The sequence below is a fragment of the Gadus macrocephalus genome, chromosome 14 (genome assembly GCF_031168955.1).
Source record: "Gadus macrocephalus chromosome 14, ASM3116895v1".
NCBI lineage: Eukaryota > Metazoa > Chordata > Actinopteri > Gadiformes > Gadidae > Gadus > Gadus macrocephalus.
This window is the reverse complement of record NC_082395.1, coordinates 9,633,595-9,656,067: the sequence shown is the minus strand read 5'-3', so window position 1 is coordinate 9,656,067 and position 22,473 is coordinate 9,633,595. Positions and strand designations below refer to the sequence as shown.

Below are 22,473 nucleotides of genomic sequence, written 5' to 3'. Positions count from 1 at the left end.
CAAATACACTTCAAAAAGATCATTTAAAATAATTTTAATCTGCATTGAAATCTAACTACCACAATTTTAAAGTCCTCGACAAGAAAAGTGTACAGTAGTTAGATCAAAGACTTCTGCTTACACCCATCTCAAATGCACACTTGCAGTAAAACCCTAGGTGTGATTGTTATTGCCAGTCTTTAATCCATGTACCGTTCTGTCTCTTGGACGCGACACGAGTTGCTGACACGGGATCGCACAAAGCATCGAGAATATCACACTAATTAAAGATGACCAAAAATAAGACCTGCACCCTTTTGAACTGCTTACAGGGTGGATTAGGAGGACTATATTAACAACAGGTGACACTAGGGGGACTTGCAATGCCGCAAATGGCTCCATTATGCCATGGAAGGCCTGGTTCGGGCAGTCATTCACCGAATAAAATAGAGAGATGTATCGAAGGGGAAATCCTAAATATGTGCCCATGGTATGACCAAATAACCTGTACTTATGCAGTGAAAGCTTGTGAGGAGTCACGACAATATCCAGATATCATGTTTTTCATGTTTATTTAAAAGTTGTATTATATAGTTTATATAGATTTGTTTTTACAACACAAGTTATTTTAACACACACTATACATCTTACAAAAGTAAAAATTGGCCGCAAGCGTCACAAGGCAAAGGAAAAAGGTTTGAGTTCAATGCAATATTTATAATATTATAAACTTATAATTATACAATTATAGATATAGATATAAATAATTGTATAATTATAGCAATTGCAATGACAGAATAAAAAGGTTAAAAGCACTCGACTTCAAAATAAAGAATCCTTTTTAAAAAAAAATAAAAAAGGAGGACAATTTGTAAATGACCGAATGTTTTGTTCCCTTTTTGCTGTGCACATACATCAAATTTTAATAAATACGTCAAGCAGAGGAATATATTCAATGGTGTGCACATTATTAATGACCACTACTGAAATATCAGAGGACATTTGCTGGAAAAGTGATTGAATAAACCCTGTTTAGTTTGGAAAATTCAGAATACACTAAACATGACCAGCAACAAAGTTTGCATTTGTTTTAAAGATGAACTTTGCGTCTCATCCATCAATGATATAACCCCCACATATCGCCAACAGTAAAATACCTGCAACTCTCACTAAGAACTTATAGAAAAGTAATTAATTGTTGCAATAACCTTTTCCAAACATCACAGCTTTATATACATATATAACCGTCATGTGACCATTCAAAAAAGAAGGGCTTTGGGAAATTAAAGAACAAAATGAGCATCATAAATTAAAATGACATTTTTACCCATTAGTCATTAAAAACATGTTAAAACTGTACAATCCTAATCTGTGTTGCTATACTGTGTGTTGCTATACTGTGTGTGTGTGTGTGTGTGTGTGTGTTCTATACACTGGTTAGCGCCTACCTACATGGATGGTCTCTTCTAGCACCATCCCATTCTTGAGGGGTCTTGGTCTTTTATTTATTGCTCAGATCAGATTATGTGCAGAATAGTGACAAATATAGATCTAGAGCTGGTAAAGGTTGCATGAATCCGATATGACTGTTCATTCTGAGGTCGCATTGCAAAACATCGGACCTGTATCTGATTTAGGACCAAATACAGGATTGAGAAGATCAGATTCCATGAGACACCTTTATAAAAGATTGATTAGGGCCACTTTTAAGCCACATGAACAGCCTTTGTCAACAGCAAAAAAAGAATGTAAATTCAAAAATATGTCTTGGCCTCAACTAAATAAAACAAAGTACAATGCAGCAGATTTGTAAGGGTAAAAACTCCAGTAAAACACTTTCTTTCAATAGCCTCATAGTCAAAATTGTCGAACATGCAGAAATCATAGAAACAAAGCTATGCAAGTACAATCTCAAACGGACAAAATCCTTGTGTAGACCCCAAGGTGGGATCTGATTACAGGGGAGGGGGCTTGGGGTCTGGGGGGCTCAGAGGCTGCCGATGTTGGGGAAGCTCTTGAGCTTCTCTGGGAAGTCGTCCTTGTAGAGGACTGGGTCGGCGCGGTGCTCCACCACCTTCAGAGGCATCGTGCCGAACACAGATGCAAACTTGTTGATGCATTCAGATCTGTGGGTGACGTGCAAAAAAAACTGGTTCACGGTGACCATTTCATCTTTTGGGGGAAGGTCATCTCCGTGTTATCAGTTAAACCACTGAATCCCAGCGGGCCCTCCTGGCAAATTCATGTGTTTGGGCGATTAGATCAATACAGAATACAAGGGCTCTACCCAAATGACCACAGTGATACTAAAAGAAGGGGACTCAAGATGTCTTGATTGATTGGAATGTACAGTCAATTTCGCCAAAACTTGCATCTGACTTCTGAGTGTTATAGAAATAACATGTAATCGTTACAAGATGTAAAAACCAAAGTTTGAGCGACATTTGAATGCATCTAGACATACATTCCTCTTACTTTAACAAACATTTTCTATCACCAAACAAGTCGGCCTTCTTTCCATTCCCAAGCCTTGCTTACATATGCTCAATCGTCCTCCGCACCAGGAGAATAGGCAGAAAATTTTTGGAAAACAATGCAAGACGCCCAAGGAGTGAAGCAATCAAACCGTTGTTTTTGACAAAAATAGACTGTGCAACACTGTAAAAGGATAACCTGAAATATGCAAGGAAGGCCAACAGGATTGGGCAAGTCCACTCTGCTTGGCCGTTGTTGATTTGTTTGAGTTGTTTTAGGACAACGTAAGGCCGGGGCCATATTTGGAAATAAGTTGTTACGAAGTTAAGGGCAGACTGATATTCATTGCAAAACTCAAACGTGACTATCATGATTGTCTTGAAAGGCTACAACTGTTGTGCTCCACTGAGTTAATTTGGTAGAGATGCTGTTTGGAACTTTTAGAAAAATATTAAGTAGCATAAATGGCTCCTAAACTACTGTATTAGTGACTTTATTCCCTTAAATCAAGAATTGCATAAATCAACTACCGTAATTGCTGCACAATTGGCTGAGAGTTTTGAGTGACTGATTCAGGGCTGCTACGGCGTACCTTTCCACCATGTGCGTCTGGTCCAGGGACAGCCCGTCAATGGCAGTGCATTCCGGGCACTTAAACTTCTTCCTGGGGGTCACCTGAACGGAAGCAGAAGTCAAATCATTACAATAACTTAGTTTAAAGTCAACATTCCTTAAATCTCAGCTTGACAGGAGTGATGATAAAGATATATATATAAAAAATTATATACATATATATACATATATAGATATATTTACATATATACACTTTAGCTGCTCAAGATGGAATAACAGTGCCCGACCATGTCTGCCTCACTCTCGCTCTTTAGTGTGTGTCAGGCCCTATTAATGGCCGGCGCATGCCATGCAGCAACACTGTACTGTCTTTTACTGGCCCACTTTATAGCCTTCGCCTTGTTAACGTCCGCCATCACGACTCCACAGGCTTCACCCACTGCACCAACTGGCCACGCTGGAGAGTCTAAGATGGTCTGGGTCTAGGTCAGCACGGAGGTTTGTGTGTGTACGTGCTCACGTGCATGAGAGAGAGGGATGTAGTTGCGGTGCAAGGGAGCGCAGTCTTTGATTTGTTGGCAGGGTGTGTGTGAGCCCTAGCTCGCTAAAGGAAAAACACAGTTTGAGGGGGGGTGCCAGTGAGTGACACCCAGATAAGGGAGGTTTAAAGCCGGGCTTTAGCTTGGTCCCTTGCACCTGTGAGTGTGCGAGTCCAAGTGTGTGTGCGCGTGCGTGCATGGACACAGAGATGCAGGATTTGCCTCTCCCTCCCCCAGCGGGCACTAGACCTGAAGAGCATCGGGAACAGGGAGAGCATGCAGTGTGTGTGTTTCCCCTCACCTTTATTGGGGCTTTGCCAGTGATGTTGGCAACCAGGAAGTTCATGGCGATATCTTCACAGTTCATGTGTGCGTCCACCCAGTTCTTGATGTCTCCCGGCATCTTGTATGTGTACAAATAGTTGAAGTACTGGGATTGGGACGAAGAGACCATGGGACCATTAGCAGATGATATCATTTAGCAGGAGATTATGTAGATTGGTGTGACATCCATACAAATAAAAATAAAGCCATTATTCAAACAGTCAGCCCGACCTTTGACCTTTTTATAAAGTGTGCACGACTCTAGATTGATGTGAGGAATGTTTGGGGAAGCGTCTTGATAAACTTTGCCCCACAGTCTGGATGCTCAATCATCTCTGGAAACGGTAAACTCCCCACCTAACCCATTTGCACATCCAAGCCATGTCGGTGGCACTATCCAGGTCTCTGCACATCCTCTCTGGGTCCATAAAGGAGAGAAATCTACCTCGGTGAATAAATGGCAAAAAGCTCACTGTAGTGGCTTAATTCCTCTCCAATTTAGAATGGCATTCATTATTATCGATTCCATATGGATCATACACATTTATTTTATTGAGGATTCGTAGAATAATGTTGGAAAGAGGTCGGTAATATCCGTACAAAAAAATATGGGACGTGATCCAGGGGTAGGAGTTACCTTGTGGTAAAAGGCTGCTCCGGTGAGAACCATGGAGACCTCATTGGTCCACTCCGACTCGTACTTCCACTTGCCCATCTCGTGGTCCCAGAGGTGCAGGCGGCCAGGGTACCCCACCAGCCTGTCTGGGAACTCCCTCCACACCTGGGGAAACGGCAGACCAAAAGGGCACATCGTCTCTCATGAAAAGCTTAGGAGAGCATTACCAGTAGGCTTTACGTTTATAATGAAGCCGTTTGGGCCATTTCTGGCTTGTAGCTAATGACGCGAAAAAACTAGAGATCTAGTTCAGAATTTCTAAAACACACACACACACACACACACACCCTTATGCCAAGCGCTCCGTCTAATCCTGGTAGTGAGAGCAGGAGTCAGCGGAACATGGAGCCAGATGGACAGCTCCTCTATGGTATGCCGCCTTTCATTCAACGTAATGATCCTCAAAATTGAGCAGAATTGTATTAAATGGCTTCTAAATGCCTTCAGGTGAGCAGAGGGGAGCTGCGTCGGTCTACACCCATGGAAAGTGTCAGCCCTGGGCCTATTATCATCTCACACACACATCAAACACCTCCTTAACCAGGAGCCGCTCAAACCCTCCACAAACCACAGAACTGGACTCTTCGTTTCCCTGACCTGGGTTCTAAACTCCGGGGATCAGTGTGAAACGTCTGGTTACATTGGCCAGAGTTAATGGAAGGACAATGAGGGATAATGCTGCGTACATATGTAATGTATAGGCGTGCAACGCCTCTCACCTCGTAGCCAAACTGCAGTTCGTCGGACGTAAGCATGATGATGTCATCATCGATGGCCAGCACTGCCTCCGTCTCGATCTCGTCGTAGGGGAAGAAGCGGTTGCTCAGCTTGTTCTCTTTGGTGCGTACAACTTTGAGAGGCACAGCTATCTTGGGCCAGAGAGACTCTGCAACGCATTATAATAGGAAAGGAGACCTTAAGGATGTGATCAGATATTTATAGATATATAGAGTGTTACAAGGATCAAATCTGGAACATGAAGACTGCACAATTCCATCTGGATTCTTAAACATGATCCAACAATCCAAATAACGTACTTTTTGTGTTTTATTGTTGGTATGTCTTCTTTGATCTTGAACATAGTATCTATGCCATATTTTTACTGTTATAAAAAAGTGCATAAAGCCATGCACGGTACAGGTGTAAAATGTATGTTTTTGCCAGTCTCCACCACCCAGTTTGTGAACGCTCCACTCCCTTCCAAACTCCAGTACCGTTCGTTTCTTGGCGTCAAGTACCACGAAATTATTGTGCGGTGCGATTACATACAAAGTCAATGCAAAGACGCGAATAGATGAGAATTTCTCGCCGGGAGTTGCCAGTTGCACGAAGCGAAACACGCGAATGACATACCATTTGAGATTCTGATTGCAGGAACAACGAGGATTCACCTAATTCGTGTGATAACTTGAGTTGAAATATTTGAACTTTGGCATGCAATGCGCATGAAGCCGTGTCATCAAAGCCTGTCAGTGTCGAGATCCTCTCAGGGTTACTGGCGTCCTGATTGAATCACATAAGTGGCAGTCAACCTGCTCCTGGAGAAGGAGGTCAAATTCAGCGAATCTTTAACGCCTTCGGTTGGTGTAGTGTAGGTGTTGCGACGGCGTCGTGTTCTCCGACGCCTCCGGGACTACCACAACAAGTACTGAGTCGCGATGGCGGTAACCTCGGGCAGGGCTAGCGGAAAGAAATGTTGGCTTTTGTGCCCGCTAAGCCCCTCGTTACTCCCTGCGTCATACTTGCGAGTAACTTCACTTTTGGGGTGAACACGGCTATAGTCTAAAATGACGGTGTGTGCTAACATCGCTCATTATAATGCTCATTCACAAAGACGGAAGCTAGCTTAAAAAAAAAAACACAATAGAAAAGGATGCTGACGATATTAACCATTGGGATAACACCAACCCGTTCCTAGAAATTGTATTTTATTTGTTTGGTTGGAGCTAAAAGAGGGGATTCACTTTCATGGAAACATTTGGACAACCCACGAAGCAGCCAATATTATTATTATTACTAAGTGGAATGTTGAGTGATTTCAAAAATCATAGAAACAATAACGCAACCATACAAAGATTGATGTCATTCTCCTTTCCAAGTTTTTCCTTAACAATACAGTTTACAAACTGAACCACTGGGACGTTCCAACAACCCGTTGCTACCTTCCAAAAGCCATGCATGAATTAAGACTTTGCATCGACAGGTCTGGCACATTAAGCCAAGATGCAGTCAAATTGATCCCTGGAAGAAGAAGAAGAAGAATAAATGGGATGGAAGGTCTGACAGGGCTCCCCAGCCTGGTATCTATGCACCAGATTCACACACGAGCGAGACTGACCGCGGGAGCATTCTGGTGGAGGCACATCAACGGGGGTGTGCTTCTGCAGCGTTTCAAAAGAGCTTGGGCACCGTCCATGGCACGCAGTGTGGTGGAGACGCATGACACAACTGTGTGTCCCGTCATTACTGCTGCAAAATGATGCCTGACAGACCCAAGCCCCTATTAAACCCTGTGCATCCCTCTCTCGTTGGCGTTCCCCGGTCTGGTCAAGACCAATTTGGAGGATGGCGGCGACATCACACACATATTTTTGTTATTCAGACATTTAAACCAGGGGCTCAGAGTTAGTCATGGTAGCTAAAATCCTGACTTCAGAACAACCGGTGAACCCATGCAGTCCAGATCGCTACCATTTTACTTTCTTATATATCCTCTAAAGTTAATAAAGACAAAGTGTTTATTAACAAAATGTTCTGATTTACAGGGACTAAATCCGAGCATCTCAGTCCAACAACATTAAAGGCGGCTCTTCTGGCGTCCACCGCCACGCAGGACCGCTCCCCACTGGGTCGGCCCGTTAAAAGGCTGACCCGTCCGCGGCCCCTTGTTAATTCTAATGGGTCACAAAGCCCCAGCCAGGCGCCGCTCACGCCTCTAATCAAACGGCGCGGCCGGGCCCATTAGGAGCCACTTCAAAGTGGCCGCGCGGCGTCGTTAACCAAGCACACGGCTACGGCGGGAGGAAGGGTTTAATCACAGCCGGGAGCCGGTCGCACCGAGGGCGGGGCTCAGCCGTCAGCCCGGGTGAGGCCCCGGGACCAGTTGAATACTTCACCGCCAAGTGGAGCCAAATAATTGCAGCACGTGGTGGCATTAATCAAACTATTAACGGCTGGCCCCGACACATTTATCATATTTGCGGGGGCGCGTTGTCGTGGTTCCTTAGTGGTGGAGCTGCAGCCGCAGTGAGCTTCGGGCAGGCAGACCCGCGGGCCCAGACGCGCAAATTGCTCGACTTTAATGAACGCCGTTGCCTTTCGGGAAACGCCTTCACGGGCAGATGCCCGGGTTAAAAAGGTCTGATCGGTGAAAAGGCGTCCGGGCTGTTGGGTGTGCGTGAGCGGACAGGGGGCGGCCTGGGTGGGTCGACAAACGAGTGCCTTGGAGCCGACGTGTCCCACGCTGGCACTACGCACCGCCTCTCTTGTCTATAGTGGAGCCAGAGAGAGCCTGGCTCTCCTCCCCAGCGTGAGACGGCTCTCGCTGCAGCTCAAAGGGAGGAGTCTTTGCTGCTCTCGGTGTTTACCTCTCATCTGTTGCACATCAGGGTGCTCCTTGAGGGGCTTTAAACCCCACCAGGGTAGGGAGAGACCGGGAGAGAGACAGACACACCAGGGGAGGCAGGGAAGGAGACAGACAGACGAAAGACGGCTGCTCCCACACAAACCCAGTTGGCAGTTTAATACAATGCGCTCTGCAGAGTTTCCCCTTGCATGGGTCCTTGGATTGGAGCCGTGTGTGCGCTTACATATTTTAACCGTTTAGGGAACCGTAATATAAAGAAGGCGAGCAATAATGACACTCGTACAGCACACATATGAAAACATCATTATAAAATGTTGAGACTATCCTACTCTGATCCATGTCGGGGTGCATGGCAGGGCATGGTGAAGGGAACCCTATCCTGGATAAATAACCTTTCAGGAAGTAAAAACTACAGCTGACATTTAATTACTTACTGCTTATTCCCAACAACCACAGGGTGTGCACTATTTTTCAATAAACGAGACACCTCGGCCTTTTAGGCAGATATTACACATAAAAAGTTACGAATATGTAATCATAGTTGGAAGAAACCACTCCGGGGTGTCGCATTTCGGAATATATTGTACGACAGGGATGTTTTAGTGGCCCAGTCAACCGCCGAAGTACACTGGGACAGGGGAAATCCCTGTTGCAAATTATTCTTGACTCGTCCCATCGATCCAGATTCTTTCCTAATCATTGTTTCCAATCGCCACCCCTGGCAGAGTGGCCGGTTTACAGTGCCAGGACATTCACCTCGCCAGCAGCCCGGAGTTCACCTTAGCAGAGCAGGCACTCTGCTAGGAGGACCAACTAGCATGGTGCCAAGGTCGATGGTAGAGCGCCCAGTAACAGCACATTCAACGTCTGAGAGAGCACCAACTAAAGAATGGCTAATGAAGCAGTGGTGTAGAAAGACACAATGCATAGGAGCTGACAAGGGCCTCACCTTCAGGAGGACTCTTGTTCTGGTTGTTCCACACCACCAGTAGCTTGGCCAAGCTGGGCACCTTGGAGATCTCCGTGATGACCCGGAACAGGCTCTCGATGCGGTCGTAGGTCAGCACCACTGCTGTGAAGCCCGGGGAGCGTGGAGGGATGAGGGGCAGGAACAGGGGGCTGTTGACACTGGACCACTTCTACGGGAAAACCACAAGAAAAACAGGACGTTCAGCACAGGCAATCGTAGTAGTATCACAGTGGATGCTATTCTAAAACTGTAGTCGTTGAAGAAGAAGATCAAGTAAAACCTTCCAAGACTTGAAATAATGGAGGTTCAATGATTTCGTCATCAATTATTGAGGCTACACAATCATCCAGTAGATACCGTTTTTTAACCCAAATGATATTAACCGTTAACCAACAAACAATATTTTGAAACACATTTTGTCATAGCCTCTACACGAAACACTGGAAGACGCAAGTTTAGCGCCATGAAATAGTTCCCTTTATCGGAGCCCATGAAAGTTTTGCCCTCCCCGCCCCCACCCCATGTGTTCCAGGCCGGCGGCTTTGCACCATGTCTGCGTGGGATGGAGAGAGTGCAGATCCGACACTTTAAATCTGTGGCCTTCTTGAAGTGTGCCGATTGCACGTTGCTGCTTTATCCCCAGGTGCCCGCAAACACGAGCCAGTGGTTTGAGTGGCTCCTTCCACTGGCGTCGGTGCAAGTCTGTCAGCAGTGACACCAGCCTCGATGTTATTCTCCACATCAGTGGCTCCTTGCACTAATAAAAACTTGCTTTACTGGAAAGTGGAAATTTCCTTGTGGTCGTTCTGACATTGTCACACGAGCCAAGTTGGGGGGGGGGAATAATTAAACGTACATGGGCAACACATACGTGCCAAAAAAGTGCTTGAGACCACTTAAGTCATTTGTCAGGACTACATAAATGAGATGAAAAGAAGGCCATGTTTCAAAGTGTCATAGTGGGTCTTAAATTTGTTAAGTGCGCTTGTTACAACTCTTGGTTCAAACGCAAAGCAGATTCTATTAAAAGAAGCAGAGTTTTTTTTCGCTGATATAGGGCACCAAGATGAAACACACACATATAGAAGTTTAGCTAAGACCATTCCTTGCTTACCGGGCAAAAAGAGCAACAGAAAAGAATAATGCTCACAAGAGACAAAAAAATAAAAGACCTGTGCTGGGTTTTGCCCATATTTTGCAAAATGTTAGGCAAGTTGCCTGGATTCAAAGTCATTTAAAAAACGTTTGAGCTCCGCTTACTATCTACATTCCAAGCTCAAAAACAAAAGACAGCCTGTCCCCTTGCTCTTGACAGCCCCCTTGAAATGCACTAGCAATCCTGGGAAATGTGTTCTCAATTACTATCCCCGAAACTTCGGGAGAAAAAAAACAACCCAACGCTGCCTGATTTATTTAGTGCTTAGTTCAAGTTCTTCTCACCGTCTGTCCGCTGAATCCATGGAGAAAGCACTTCATCTCTCTTTTGAAAGCCCAAACGGCCAGTGCTCTGAACCCTGCCACAATTAGTCTCCTGTGGCTGCAGCACAGACCCAGAGGCCTGTGTGGTGCTGATGGACAGCCGATTGGGGATGGATGCACGGACCGAACCTTCTGACAGCGGTGGCCAATGTCAATTCTAACGTTCGAATAGCTGTTGATTCAGCTACCCTTTAAAAGGAGGCGGACTCAAGTCGCTAAGAAGTCGTCTGCTTATAATCCTAATTGATCCTGTAAGGAGTCTATGGCACAGGGGTCCTAGGATATACCCATCAATCGCATTGTGTTTCCAGCAATGGCATTGTTTAAACCATGCAAAACCTTAGGTAGGCGCCTTGGGTTTACTCAACAACGCTGGAGTCTGGCTGAAGTTGACTTCCAATGGGTAAACACACATTAATTGAACATATGCACAGGCACCATTATGCATGCGCCGCCACTGCCTCTGTAGGAGGCGCAACCCCTCAAACTGATTAACAACTCCTGAGAGATGGGCCCTCAGCCTGGATGTCTGCAGCCTCACACTCCCTCAACCACAGGGATGCTGCACACACGCACACACACACACACACACACACACACACACACACACACACACACACACACACACACACACACACACACACACACACACACACACACACACACACACACACACACACACACACACACACACACAAAGCATGACTCAGACATGCAGGAACTTATTTTTCACCACACTGGAGGCACAATCCTCGCGCAGAACTGCTGACAAGAACTGACTGCTGCCGACGAGCTGGAGCTGGGCGTTCACCGACCTAGCTCAGCATCGCATGCGTGGCTCCCTGGGAGAGGGGGACCAGAGCCACTCTCACGCTGCTATTCACTGGCACCCAGTTAGCCTGAGCGCAGGGCACAGGGCGGCGGGGGGGCACCGTGCGTCAAACGCTGCCGTGCGGGGCATCCATATGGTTAAGGCTCTATTTAGAGGGGCGAGATGGGGGACTTGAGTCTCGGAAATGGAACCCTTCGCCGTCCACCGCAAATTAATATGGAGCTCTCGGAAGTATTCCATACAGCTTGAAAAGATAAATGCTGGGTCTCGTTTTGGAAGAGGCTTCCCGGATAGGTGGCAATGCCACAGAATGTGGCAATGTAGTAGACTTGGAATAAAAATCTTAAAAAAAAAAAAAAAAAGGTTTTAAAGAAGGAGGCCAGTGTAGGATAGCCCAGAAGAAACTTAAGGCCTCCTCTTTTTCAACATTTCCCAACATCCCTGTTATAAGGAAATATATTAACTTCATAAAGGGCTGCCTTGAATTCTTGTTTTAACATTCAAGGCATCAAATATTTGACAAAACCAAGGTGTGTAAAACAATCCCACCTTGAAAGGCTGCGTCAGTTGGGGGCAATTTAGTTTCACAAACTCTGTATCGAAAACATCAACCACACCACGAATGCTACACAGCCACATCCAGTCAAATACTATGAAGCTATTATAACATCCCAGCTTCAGGTACACTTACCACCACAGGTGGGTTGTTCCACTGTTCGTACGTGTGCGCAGCATACGGATAGATGCGGTCGTTGATGATCTGAAGGGTTGTCATGCCAATGGCCTTCATGGAGCTGAAGTAGGCATCCCAGAACCATCGAGCCTGAGAAAAGAAAACAGATATAGAGGTGTAACGATACACGTATTTGTACCAAACGGTCACGGTAAAGGCACTTTTGGGTGGTTACAGAGGTGGACCGCGGTGCGTAAATGTGGCGTACATAGCGTTAATATGGCGAATGTAAAGGCTTGTTTTGCGATGCGGAATAAAAAATTTGAAGTCAGAGTTCCCCCCCGAACTGTTGAGCAAAAGTATACGTCTCCGACTCCGTAATCCGACTCCGTAACTACAGAGGCCCCTCGAGCATTCGCAGTTCTCCGTCGGGATGTAGGCAATTCGCTGCCCGATCGATCTTATATCTTGACTACAAATCATGTAAGTAGTGTTGTAAGTAAACCTCTAAAGCTTTTCAAATCTTATTTGGTGTTTTATTGGTCCTTAATGTGCAAAGTAAACAATTTACAAAGGAAATAAGGTGCAAAGTCAAACCGGAGAAGTGATTCCAGAAATGATTTTGTTAGAGGACCAAGCACAGCCATTGCCGTCTCCGTTGCGTCAACGGATAATTAAAAAATATTGGATACGCACGTAAGCTACGGAGAGGGTCTCCGACAGGCTCTCCGGCTACGGAGAGGGCTCTCTGTGTCTACGTACAGCCCTTAAACATGCACCCACATTTGAAAAGGCACCATCCAGGTGTTACTATCACCGTTGCTGTAAAAAAATAAATAACTAGCTGTTCAAACCCAGCTCACGACACTATTTCAACAACCCCTGTCTGGGAATTTAGAAATGCAAATGCCATAACCAAGTTTATTTTCGTTTTCATTGCCGCTGATCTACTGCCTTTCTCCATTTTTGACAAACAAGCGTTTTTTTCAAATGTTCCCCTATGAACCGTAGCGTCTTGTACCGTACCGTGACTTCAAAACCGAGGTACGTACCGAACCGTGACTTCTGTGTACCGTTACACCCCTAACAGATTACCATGTAAACCAAATCATTAAGGCTAGAGAGAGGAATCTGCACACAAGATTAACAATGGAATGCACACCTAAAGCTCCCGCATGGCATATGGTTGAGTGAAGCCTTAATTTGAATTATCATTTATCAGTCAACCGTTTAACGTCACCAGAGCCGATAACATCAGCAATATTATTAATTTGTTTTTATTGGACGAATACAATTCATTACTTTATTATACATTTATTTTATTTGCACCATCCAAAAGGAATAAGGCCTTTTTGCTGTATAATTGAGCACATTGTGAAGGCGACAAATTAATTCAAATCAGCAGAGTTGTCCCTCATCAACGCCGAGGCCGCCTGTGTGGTTGTGAGCCTGGCCGTAAAAACATCAACGTGTCATTTGTCAGTGTGAGGCTCCTGTTACAAGCAGGTCCGGTCTCCAGAGAACCGCTCTATTAAAACACTTCAAGGGACAGCGGAGAGCGCAGAGGAGCATCTGAGGGTTAACGAAGCGTCAAACTACTGCATCCCCTGCTAGGAGACGCTGGGAGCCAGACAGGATGAGGACACAGCCTGTCCTGTGGTTCCATGTAAAATGTAGGGATTTAGACCGACCTATAGTCAGTCACCATGTAACACCGTGCAGACCTGGCTCAAAGGCCGCAGCTCAACAGTATCTGGAGCACCTTGACTGGGATAAACCACCTATGCATAAGTTTGTTACCATTCAAAGTCCCTTAGCAACCACAAGTTAGTATCAAAAAGCAGTAAATTCAATTTGGTTGCACCACCACTTCGTAAGTGCGTGACTGTACATACATTTCAGGTGCTTGACTGTTAGTGTACCAGACAGTAACTGTGAAACAAGTGCCTCAATTTTTTTCCTCTCGTCACATGCCCCCATATTTTACTCTACTGACTGCTCTGGAAATTGTCAGACGGCCCCCACACCCATTCCCACACAGCTCTGAACGCAATCCCCAAAGCCGACCCTATCTCAGCTGGTTAGCGCACAGTTCTTTCCGAGATTATCTCGATTTTTTTCATCATTTGTTTCTGTGTGTGTTAGAGTGTGGGTGGAGAGAATTCAAGAGGTCTTTCCAATCCCTTGAGATAGGGGGAACCGGGCGGCTCATAAATCAGCGAGTGATAAAAGTTTGCTTTCCGACTGGGGAGGAGGCACAAAGTCTTTCAGGCAAACTGTTACCCTTCCCCCCCCCCCCCCCCGCCACACCTCCCCTGGCTAGCGCCTGCAGGAATTTTTATGAGGGGGGAAGAGACAGGGCTGTGGGTGCGGAGGAGAACACTGACAGCAGCAGAGGACTTCATTTCATCTACCCAAGCCAGTCAACAGTGCTTTCTTGCGACAAATTGGGGAGATACGATTAAGTTTCACCGATTCCATCTTTCAAAAAGGTGTGCCCAAATAAATGGACAATTTGAACGGATGGACGAATGAAAATACTGACAGATGAATGCAGGGAGCGTTCAGTGTGGCAATTTCTGTACATTTTTGGATGTGAATTCCACATGTGAATTATCGAGTACTGTGGTTGGATTTGTGCGGTCAGCTCTCTCAGTCTGTACCCACAGTAGTAGATCAGAGCAACCTGCCAACCGCGCAATGACAAAACTCCAATACGGCAACTTGTCATTATATGGGGCAAAACCTGTTGACACGGGCATGACTGATGTGATAAAAGGCTTGCATGTATTGAGCAGCAGGAGTCTGACCCATACAAGACTCACGGGACCCCGTGGTAAGCACAGGGCCTCAGAGGCCTCCTTTAAACCCTGTGAACAAACATCCAGTTTTAACACATAGCCTTTACAATGTATGACAAAGTAATCAACGTCAAAACGTCAACTCGAGATTGAAAACGACATGCTCAAATTCAAGCTGCCGTTCACAGGCAGTGGCCAAGCGGTCATCTTTGTTGTGCCCAATGACCTCTTGACTTGTGCGGTCAGTTTAACAAGCATGATGGATCGAATTAAGACGTGATCAATGTCACCACGTCCCCATTTAGTTGGGAACATTTAGCTGTTGTCTATTAACGTTGATCAGAGGCCACTTCAAGAAAGGTGTTTGCACAATGGCCTTCAGACGCACATTAAGACTGTAATCTCAGCGTGTACAAAGAATCATACCGCTCTGATGTCATACCGCTCCAAAGTGCTTCTTTTGAGGATCTTTTGCCCCCCGAGTTCTTCAATTGCTCATCAGAGGTCAGAAAGGTCTGAGTTTAGATAATATTGGAATGCATAACAAATTCCCTCAAGGCATTATTAAGATGACATTAATCTCCTCAAACCGAACATGGGAGGGGTTGCCTGTCGCCCACTCGGGAGAAGACTTATTGATTTGCAAAAAGTGAATGGCTTTCACTCCTTTCAGAGAAGCCCAAAGCGACGTCTATCTTTATACAAAGAACAAAGTCATCCACTGTGGAAAAGTGGAAAGGGCCTGGGGGCAAAGCGCCGGCTGTTGAACCCTCTTTTGGTCAGTCAATGTAAATAACACATGAAATACATTTGGGGAAACAACAATAACAATGTTCGGAAACTAGGAATGATTCCCTGCTGGAACTAAATAAATACCAGTCGATTTCGACTGGTTCTCACTGAGCTGTACACTCAAATAGTTACAAAGAAATGAAATGAATGACCTTTAAAACCAGGGAACGTCGAGATGCCATTCTTGGATAACATATCCCATCAACCTCATCCCCTCACTCATCCTTTTGGGCAATAATGATAAATATTATACCCAATAATATGGTTTAAGCAGTGTTGTGCACTCCTGAATCCAGATGTGCGCAGGCATAGGCAGACAAAGTGGCTCTTCAAGTCACTCCATCCATTCACAATGAAACAAACCTCTGACTAAATGTGCCCTTCTCTCCCACCTCATCCTGCCAGCTGGGGCCCTCTAAAGTACAGGTCCCAAAGGAGGCCCACATAGATCAAGTCCACACAGAATGACCACTTCAGGGGCCCACACCAACCGCACACTCATAGTTTAGCCAGGCACCTTTCCTCTTAGCTAAATATAGGCATAATTTATGTCATCCTACATAAAATAGTTCTTCCTTCAAGGGCAAATAGAATGCACAAACTAGAAGCAGTGGATGTGCAATGCGACCGGAGGTTGGGAGCAATATAAATTGAAATGAATGATTACGAGTCATCAGAAAGTGAAAGATGACACACTGCCCAATTTGAAATCACTTTTGGAGTATGTGTGCGCTGTTTCCCTCCACAGCCAAAACTAAAAGTTTTCACTTTGAAGGAAACTTTAAGCTTTTAATGCATCCTCAGTCCTTAAATCCACCAAAAAGGCTGCAGGAATGCAATGTCAGGAAAAATATAAATGGCCAACCATCAAATATTGCTTCACAGTAAACCTCCTTAGAGCAGGGACTTGAGTTTGTGTCGTGTTGAGTTTCTCAACACGCATGTTCTCAATATGACAAATCCTGCTTTAAAACAATCATAAACATATTCATGTCTTTAACTTTCAAATAACGGACCATCTACAACGAAGCAACGCTTCATTCGCAACCTAAAGCAGAGTGCTGCAACAATCCAAGAAGGAACTTGTTTGATATATAAAGTTCCATGCCACCGAGCTGCATGATGGACGTTGTTGGTGCTGCAGGCATGGGCAGAGATAACTCAAAGCATATGCCAATACAAAACATGTTAGGTTCAGAGCAGTTGGTATTCTTTATAAATGGCGTCCATTTATCCTAGTTCCTGAACTGTGTTGACTCCAATCTTTGGATCATTTAGTTAATTCTGAATTCTGACAATGTGTCTGACAATGTGTCTGACAATGTGTCTGACAATGTGTCTTTGGCCAACTTGGCACACCAAACATCCTTGAACAGTTTCTTGCAGGCAATTTTCTTGCAATGCAGTTTTTAGATGACGCATACAATTTAATAATACCTTTGTTACATACAAATTGATTGATTTCACAGTATACTGAAAAAAACGATTTGCCAGTTAAAGACTAAATGTAGTGTTTAAAAAGGGAATTTATGCAAGACAGGTTTTTCCCTCATCAATGGCACATCCATCTACCTCTAAAAGTTGTGGTAACACATTTTTAAATAGAAAACCACGCATGTGCCAGCTTCATACTCGGAAGATAAGAGTTAACACCAGTGGGAGCAGTTGATGGACACATCAGCTTCATGCTGCAAATGTAGCCGTAAGCATACAGTCTCCCCAAGGAGGTCTTGGAGCCCTGTCTGGAGTAATCTAACCCCAAGATCGCCTAATAGCCGTGGGCTTACGATGTGTGTTTGGCCAGCATAATTGGTAAATGGACCAGCGTTGATACAAGGCAAATGAGAAACAGCTTGAACCGATACACTTCTCTCATATGAGGGATTTCACTGCCGTTTAAAGTGGCTCAATGTTACTTTTGAATAGAAGGAGATAGTGAGAATTCTTTTTTGAAAATCCAAAAGGGACGTCCAAATAGGCGTCTAATCTAGATGAACAAATATGTAGAGGAAATTTAGGTTCTCAAATAAGGAAAGTGTGTTTTCCATCAAATGACCTGTCTAGATTGGCCATCTACAATAGTATTATACCTTCTAAAGCTTTGTGAAAAGCAAGTGTGAGGATCTGAAAGTGTCTATGCTAGTTTTTGATGAAATAGCACATCCAGAGACAAACCCTTAAATGTTAAATCGTAATTGATTCTAAGCAAAATATTCCATTCTTTATGTGTTTGCTTAGGTTTGAGTTGTACCTGTCTCTGCATCTCTTCCACCTGTCTGTGAGGAATGCTCTTCAGAATGGTGTACATTTCAGGCAATTTCTCTTCTGGAATAACCACTGATGCCCTATTGGAGGAAATTTTCAAAACAGACAAATTATTGCGCAGTGCAAAGTAACCAAGACAATCAACAGATCAAGGAAATGCAGTGTTGAGCGTCAGATGCTTTGGGTTGGAAGGAGTAAATACCTCTTCCAGTCCAGGACCTCTGAGAAGGGCAGGATGTAGGAGTCAGCCAAGACGACGGGAACACAGCCGGCCTGCAGTACGTCACTGAGGGTCGCTTGGCCAAGCCTAGCCCCGCGCAGAACCACACAGAACGAGGACTCCTTCACAAAGAGGAGAAGGACAGGTCATTCAAGAGAGACAGAACGAGGCCGTCTTCACAAAGAGGAGAAGGACAGGTCATTCAAGAGAGACAGAACGAGGCCGTCTTCACAAAGAGGAGAAGGACAGGTCATTCAAGAGAGACAGAACGAGGCCGTCTTCACAAAGAGGAGAAGGACAGGTCCTTCAAGAGAGACAGAACGAGGCCGTCTTCACAAAGCGGAAGACAGGTCCTTCAAGAGAGACAGAACGACGCCTCCTGCACAGATAGGACAGGTCCTTCAAGGGACAGATTTGGGACCCCTCTGTACACGTTCCTGTATTTTATATAACAAACCGTGCTTTATAAAAAGGAGGGTTTCACACGGTGTCACGCGCATTCAAAGCCGTCATTGTGATGCTTATGCTGTGATTATAACCCTATTCTAGAGCTTCTGGACGAGAAGCAACCAAGAAGTGTGGGCGCACCTGGAGGACCTGCGGGTAGTCGTACACCTGGCTCTTGTAGCAGCGCTTGCGTACGGAGGCCGCCCCCTGGGAGAGGTTGCTGCACTTGTCCAGCAGGAGCAGCGCCTCGCCGTTCTCCTCCTTCAGGCGCTCCAGCTCCCCGCGGTACTCCCTGTGGATGGCCGTCTGGGAGGACAGGATGAAGTAGCGGCGTGGCCTGGTTGGGGCGGGGGGCATAGCGGGGACGAGGGCAGGCCAAACCTTGGGTCAGTGTCATTCAGTTAAAAGACGTGACATTTGGTTTGCTTTGAGGAATAATCCATGAGGATAACCAGACCAAAAAAGAAGTCTAACTAATGATATCTAGTTAAAAGTGTGTGTGTGTGTGTGTGTGTGTGTGTGTGTGTGTGTGTGTGTGTGTGTGTGTGTGTGTGTGTGTGTGTGTGTGTGTGTTCACCCCGGCTGTCGTTCAGGCAGCTCCACATCTGCAGACAGGGGGCTGTACACGGGGATGCTGACATCATAGCCTTGTCTGTAGGTCCATGTGGAGAATCCCCCACCGGCTAGCAGTGCTCTGAAACACAAACAAACACGGCTTGCATGCACTTCCACATCATGTTTATATACTATACACATTTAGCTCATGTTTATGTATATAGCTGAATTACACGTTATTAATACAAAAAAAACTTTACGAAAAAGCAAAGTAATACATTAGGCATTATAATATTGTGTACACAAGACTCTTGAGTAATATTGATGGTGAAAGTGTTATCCTGTCCTCAGCCTATTCGTGGTTTCACACAGATATATCATTAGAGATCCATTTTCCCACACCAAGCAAGCGACTATGTGAGTCAAATGTAGTACAGGTCAACAAGCCCATTTTGGAATCCGTCCCACCTGGACCTAGTGCATAGATGGTCAGACACACACTTCATGTCACACACCTGGTACCGATAAGGCTCGGCAGAAAACAGAGCACAGCTGCTTGAGCCAAGGAAATTCCCTATAGCTCCCACCTAAGTGCTTATCATCTGGGGTGTTTGTCAAAGCCAACTTTTCCTCTCCAAATGACCAGCCAATACAAATACATCCTGGCCGACGATACTGCACACAGCGAGACAATGATACAAAAACATCCATAATGATACACATGTAGCCGGGATGTAAAATGCACCTCATATATTGTATAATGCAATTGTATAATGCACCTCATATCAAATTTGAAAGAGTTACAAGCAGCTCGATGTAACGTTTTGTTTGTTCCACATTTCACTATTGATTTATAAATTACCGTACATTTTTTATATAAAATTGATTAATGAATTTTGTAGATTCTTGGGACAATATGAGAGAAATAATGCAGTTAAAATCAAAGTCAGTTTTAAAACGAGTTATAATCATTCAATCCAGGACAAGAATCTTTATCAAATAATATCGATCATCTTTCAATAATATTTACAATTATTTAAGATGTAAAACAAAGAATAAACACATGCTCAACCTATGGCAATGTGTGTTTTTTATATCAACATCTGGAAATCGTGTGAGAGGCATCTTAATGGGGTGCTTCCATCTAGTGTTTTAAATAGAAACTGCAGCGCTTGTCTAAAATCCCAGCTGTTTTTTTGTGTAGATGTAAACCGCTGGCTAGCCTATCAGGCACGCTTTCATCAAGTTATTAAAGATCCATAACTTTTGGTGGGCTTCAGGAGTCACCTGTCCCTGGGCACATCCAAGGCTGTGTTGTAGTCTGGAGGCCCTCCGGGTAACATGTTGAAGAGCAGGTGATTCATTCCCCTGTCCCATCTAACAAACACATAATAAAAGACAAAGAATTTGAATTTGAACTACAATTGTCCGCACATATTTCCGGCCTTTTACTCTGCAGGCAAATAAACGCAAGATACATTACAATGATATCCTGACATTCAGGAAAAGGTTTTGATTGGTTTACCTAGGCAGAATGGCCAAGGCCTGGGCAGTCTCTCTGATGCGCAGGGAGTTCTGGTTCAGCACATCGATAGACGGCACAAAGAGGCAGGCTCTGGTCACGTCGTCAGTGTAAAAGTCGCTGTCAGAGATGGCACTGAGCAGGTCGTTATACTCCCTGGATAGACCCGTGCTACTAATGGGCACGCCCACCTCGTCCACTAACCTCTGGAGCGGGTAGATGTACACCTTCAGGACAAACATGTAAACAATACATCTATGAATAGGAGGACATCAAAGGTAAGACACTAAGCATTAGGCCTTTATCACATTGGTGTAGGTGTAAAAAATTTCGACGAAGGCAGAAATGTTGAAACAATATGGGGTGCCTGATCGCCTGGGCCTAAAAAGTAACACCCGGACAGTACAACTTTCTTAAAGTCACTGTTCCGATCGGGACGGCGCTAGAAATGGGATACATGAAGGCCATTGTTATTTTAGGCTTTTTTATTTTTTTTTAAGAAATGATGAAACAGGACAAGTTAATACGTTATTTTCTACCTACAACTTTGAGTGAAAGAAAGTAAAAATGTATTAAGGCCAATGGACTGGGCAAATGTTAACGTTGAACCCCAACAGTTGTAGCTCAAGTATTACGAGGATTATGGGCATGCCAGTGACCTTAGTTAATGTCAAGAGATAAATCTGTGTTTGGCCATTCTACTACTACTACACTAATGTGATAAAGCCCTTATTGGCGTTTATCACAGAGGTGTAATAGGACACATTACATTTACACCCCAATACAAAAGGGCTGTAGGCATTTATAGAGGGAATAATTACCTTGATTCGGTTCTTAGGGTTGTAGCCACATCTGTAAACATCAAAACAAGTATGCATACGACAACTGAGGTCCCCCCTTTCGGGTATTGGACTAGACACAGGGAGGCGCACCAATGGTGCATCGTGGACACTGCGTTTGTCCAAGGTCCAGTCGGCCGTAGACTCAATGGAGTGCGGCCAAAACTGGAACATCCCTGTGGCGATGAGTCCCAGCAGGACCACAGAGAACAGGGTAATGTAGTATATGCGGTGCTTGGTCTTCATCCGTGGGATGAGAGCCGGACCCCGCGAGCTATACTTTCCAGAGGCACACATCCCTCACTCGGATAAATCCCAGCCAACTATACATAGCAAACAAACAAAACGGTTAGTTGTACGTACATGTAGCCTATTGAATTTGCCACTATATGTATAACACATCAACACCCACACCTACAGACAGACACAAATATACCCACACTTCAATTGTATACGAGTAAAGCTGATTGATATGTGACTCATCCAACAGTGCGACAACAATAGTAGGAAGTTATCAGCCAATCCGCGAGTCAGGTGAAGGCTAAAAGCTATGGGTACGAGTACAAGTAATACAACTGCGAATATATAATTTCCTCCCAAAAAGTTTTTGAATTGGCAAAACAGTGATTTGCTATTGTGATCGACTGCCTTCCTAGCTTGCTAATAACAGCTGTTCGGGTTAGTGTTTTTTGGGGGACCGTTTAACATTAAAGCAAGGACTGTTATCAAAATACGTTTTCACATACCTTCCACGTTTGACAGGATAACTGTCGATAAATGTCGGTGTCAATTCATAGCAATCTCATGAACAGAAAAAAAATCATTGCAAGGATTATGAAGATTGCTAACGGTGTTTCTCAGCGGAAGTCCCACTCTTCTTCTTACTGCAAGCATAATGTGATTCTGCTAGAGAGAATAACACGAAG

At 44.8% G+C, this 22,473-nt stretch overlaps 1 protein-coding gene across 1 annotated transcript; it reads right to left on the bottom strand.

Annotated features, from left to right (window-relative positions):
• Positions 1-534: 534 nt before the first annotated feature.
• Positions 535-22,452, bottom strand: ext2 (exostosin glycosyltransferase 2). Its single transcript, XM_060071654.1, has 15 exons — positions 22,294-22,452; positions 21,530-21,870; positions 20,712-20,935; positions 20,474-20,563; positions 19,209-19,325; positions 18,773-18,968; positions 18,167-18,306; positions 17,951-18,044; positions 12,125-12,256; positions 9,102-9,291; positions 5,286-5,452; positions 4,528-4,671; positions 3,868-3,996; positions 3,047-3,129; positions 535-2,105 (listed from the first exon to the last, which is right to left on the bottom strand). The coding sequence occupies exons 2-15, from the start codon at positions 21,842-21,844 to the stop codon at positions 1,967-1,969; spliced, it is 2,160 nt and encodes a 719-aa protein (XP_059927637.1). The 5' UTR covers positions 21,845-21,870; positions 22,294-22,452; the 3' UTR covers positions 535-1,966.
• Positions 22,453-22,473: the final 21 nt, after the last annotated feature.

Excerpts from the sequence above, each read along its gene's own strand:
- ext2 (XM_060071654.1), bottom strand. The coding sequence starts at position 21,844 with ATGTGTGCCTCTGGAAAGTATAGCTCGCGGGGTCCGGCTCTCATCCCA. Across the intron at positions 4,672-5,285 it reads AACTGCAGTTTGGCTACGAG|GTGTGGAGGGAGTTCCCAGA; the intron begins GTGAGAGGCGTT and ends CCGTTTCCCCAG. Across the intron at positions 3,997-4,527 it reads GAGCAGCCTTTTACCACAAG|TACTTCAACTATTTGTACAC; the intron begins GTAACTCCTACC and ends TCCCAATCCCAG.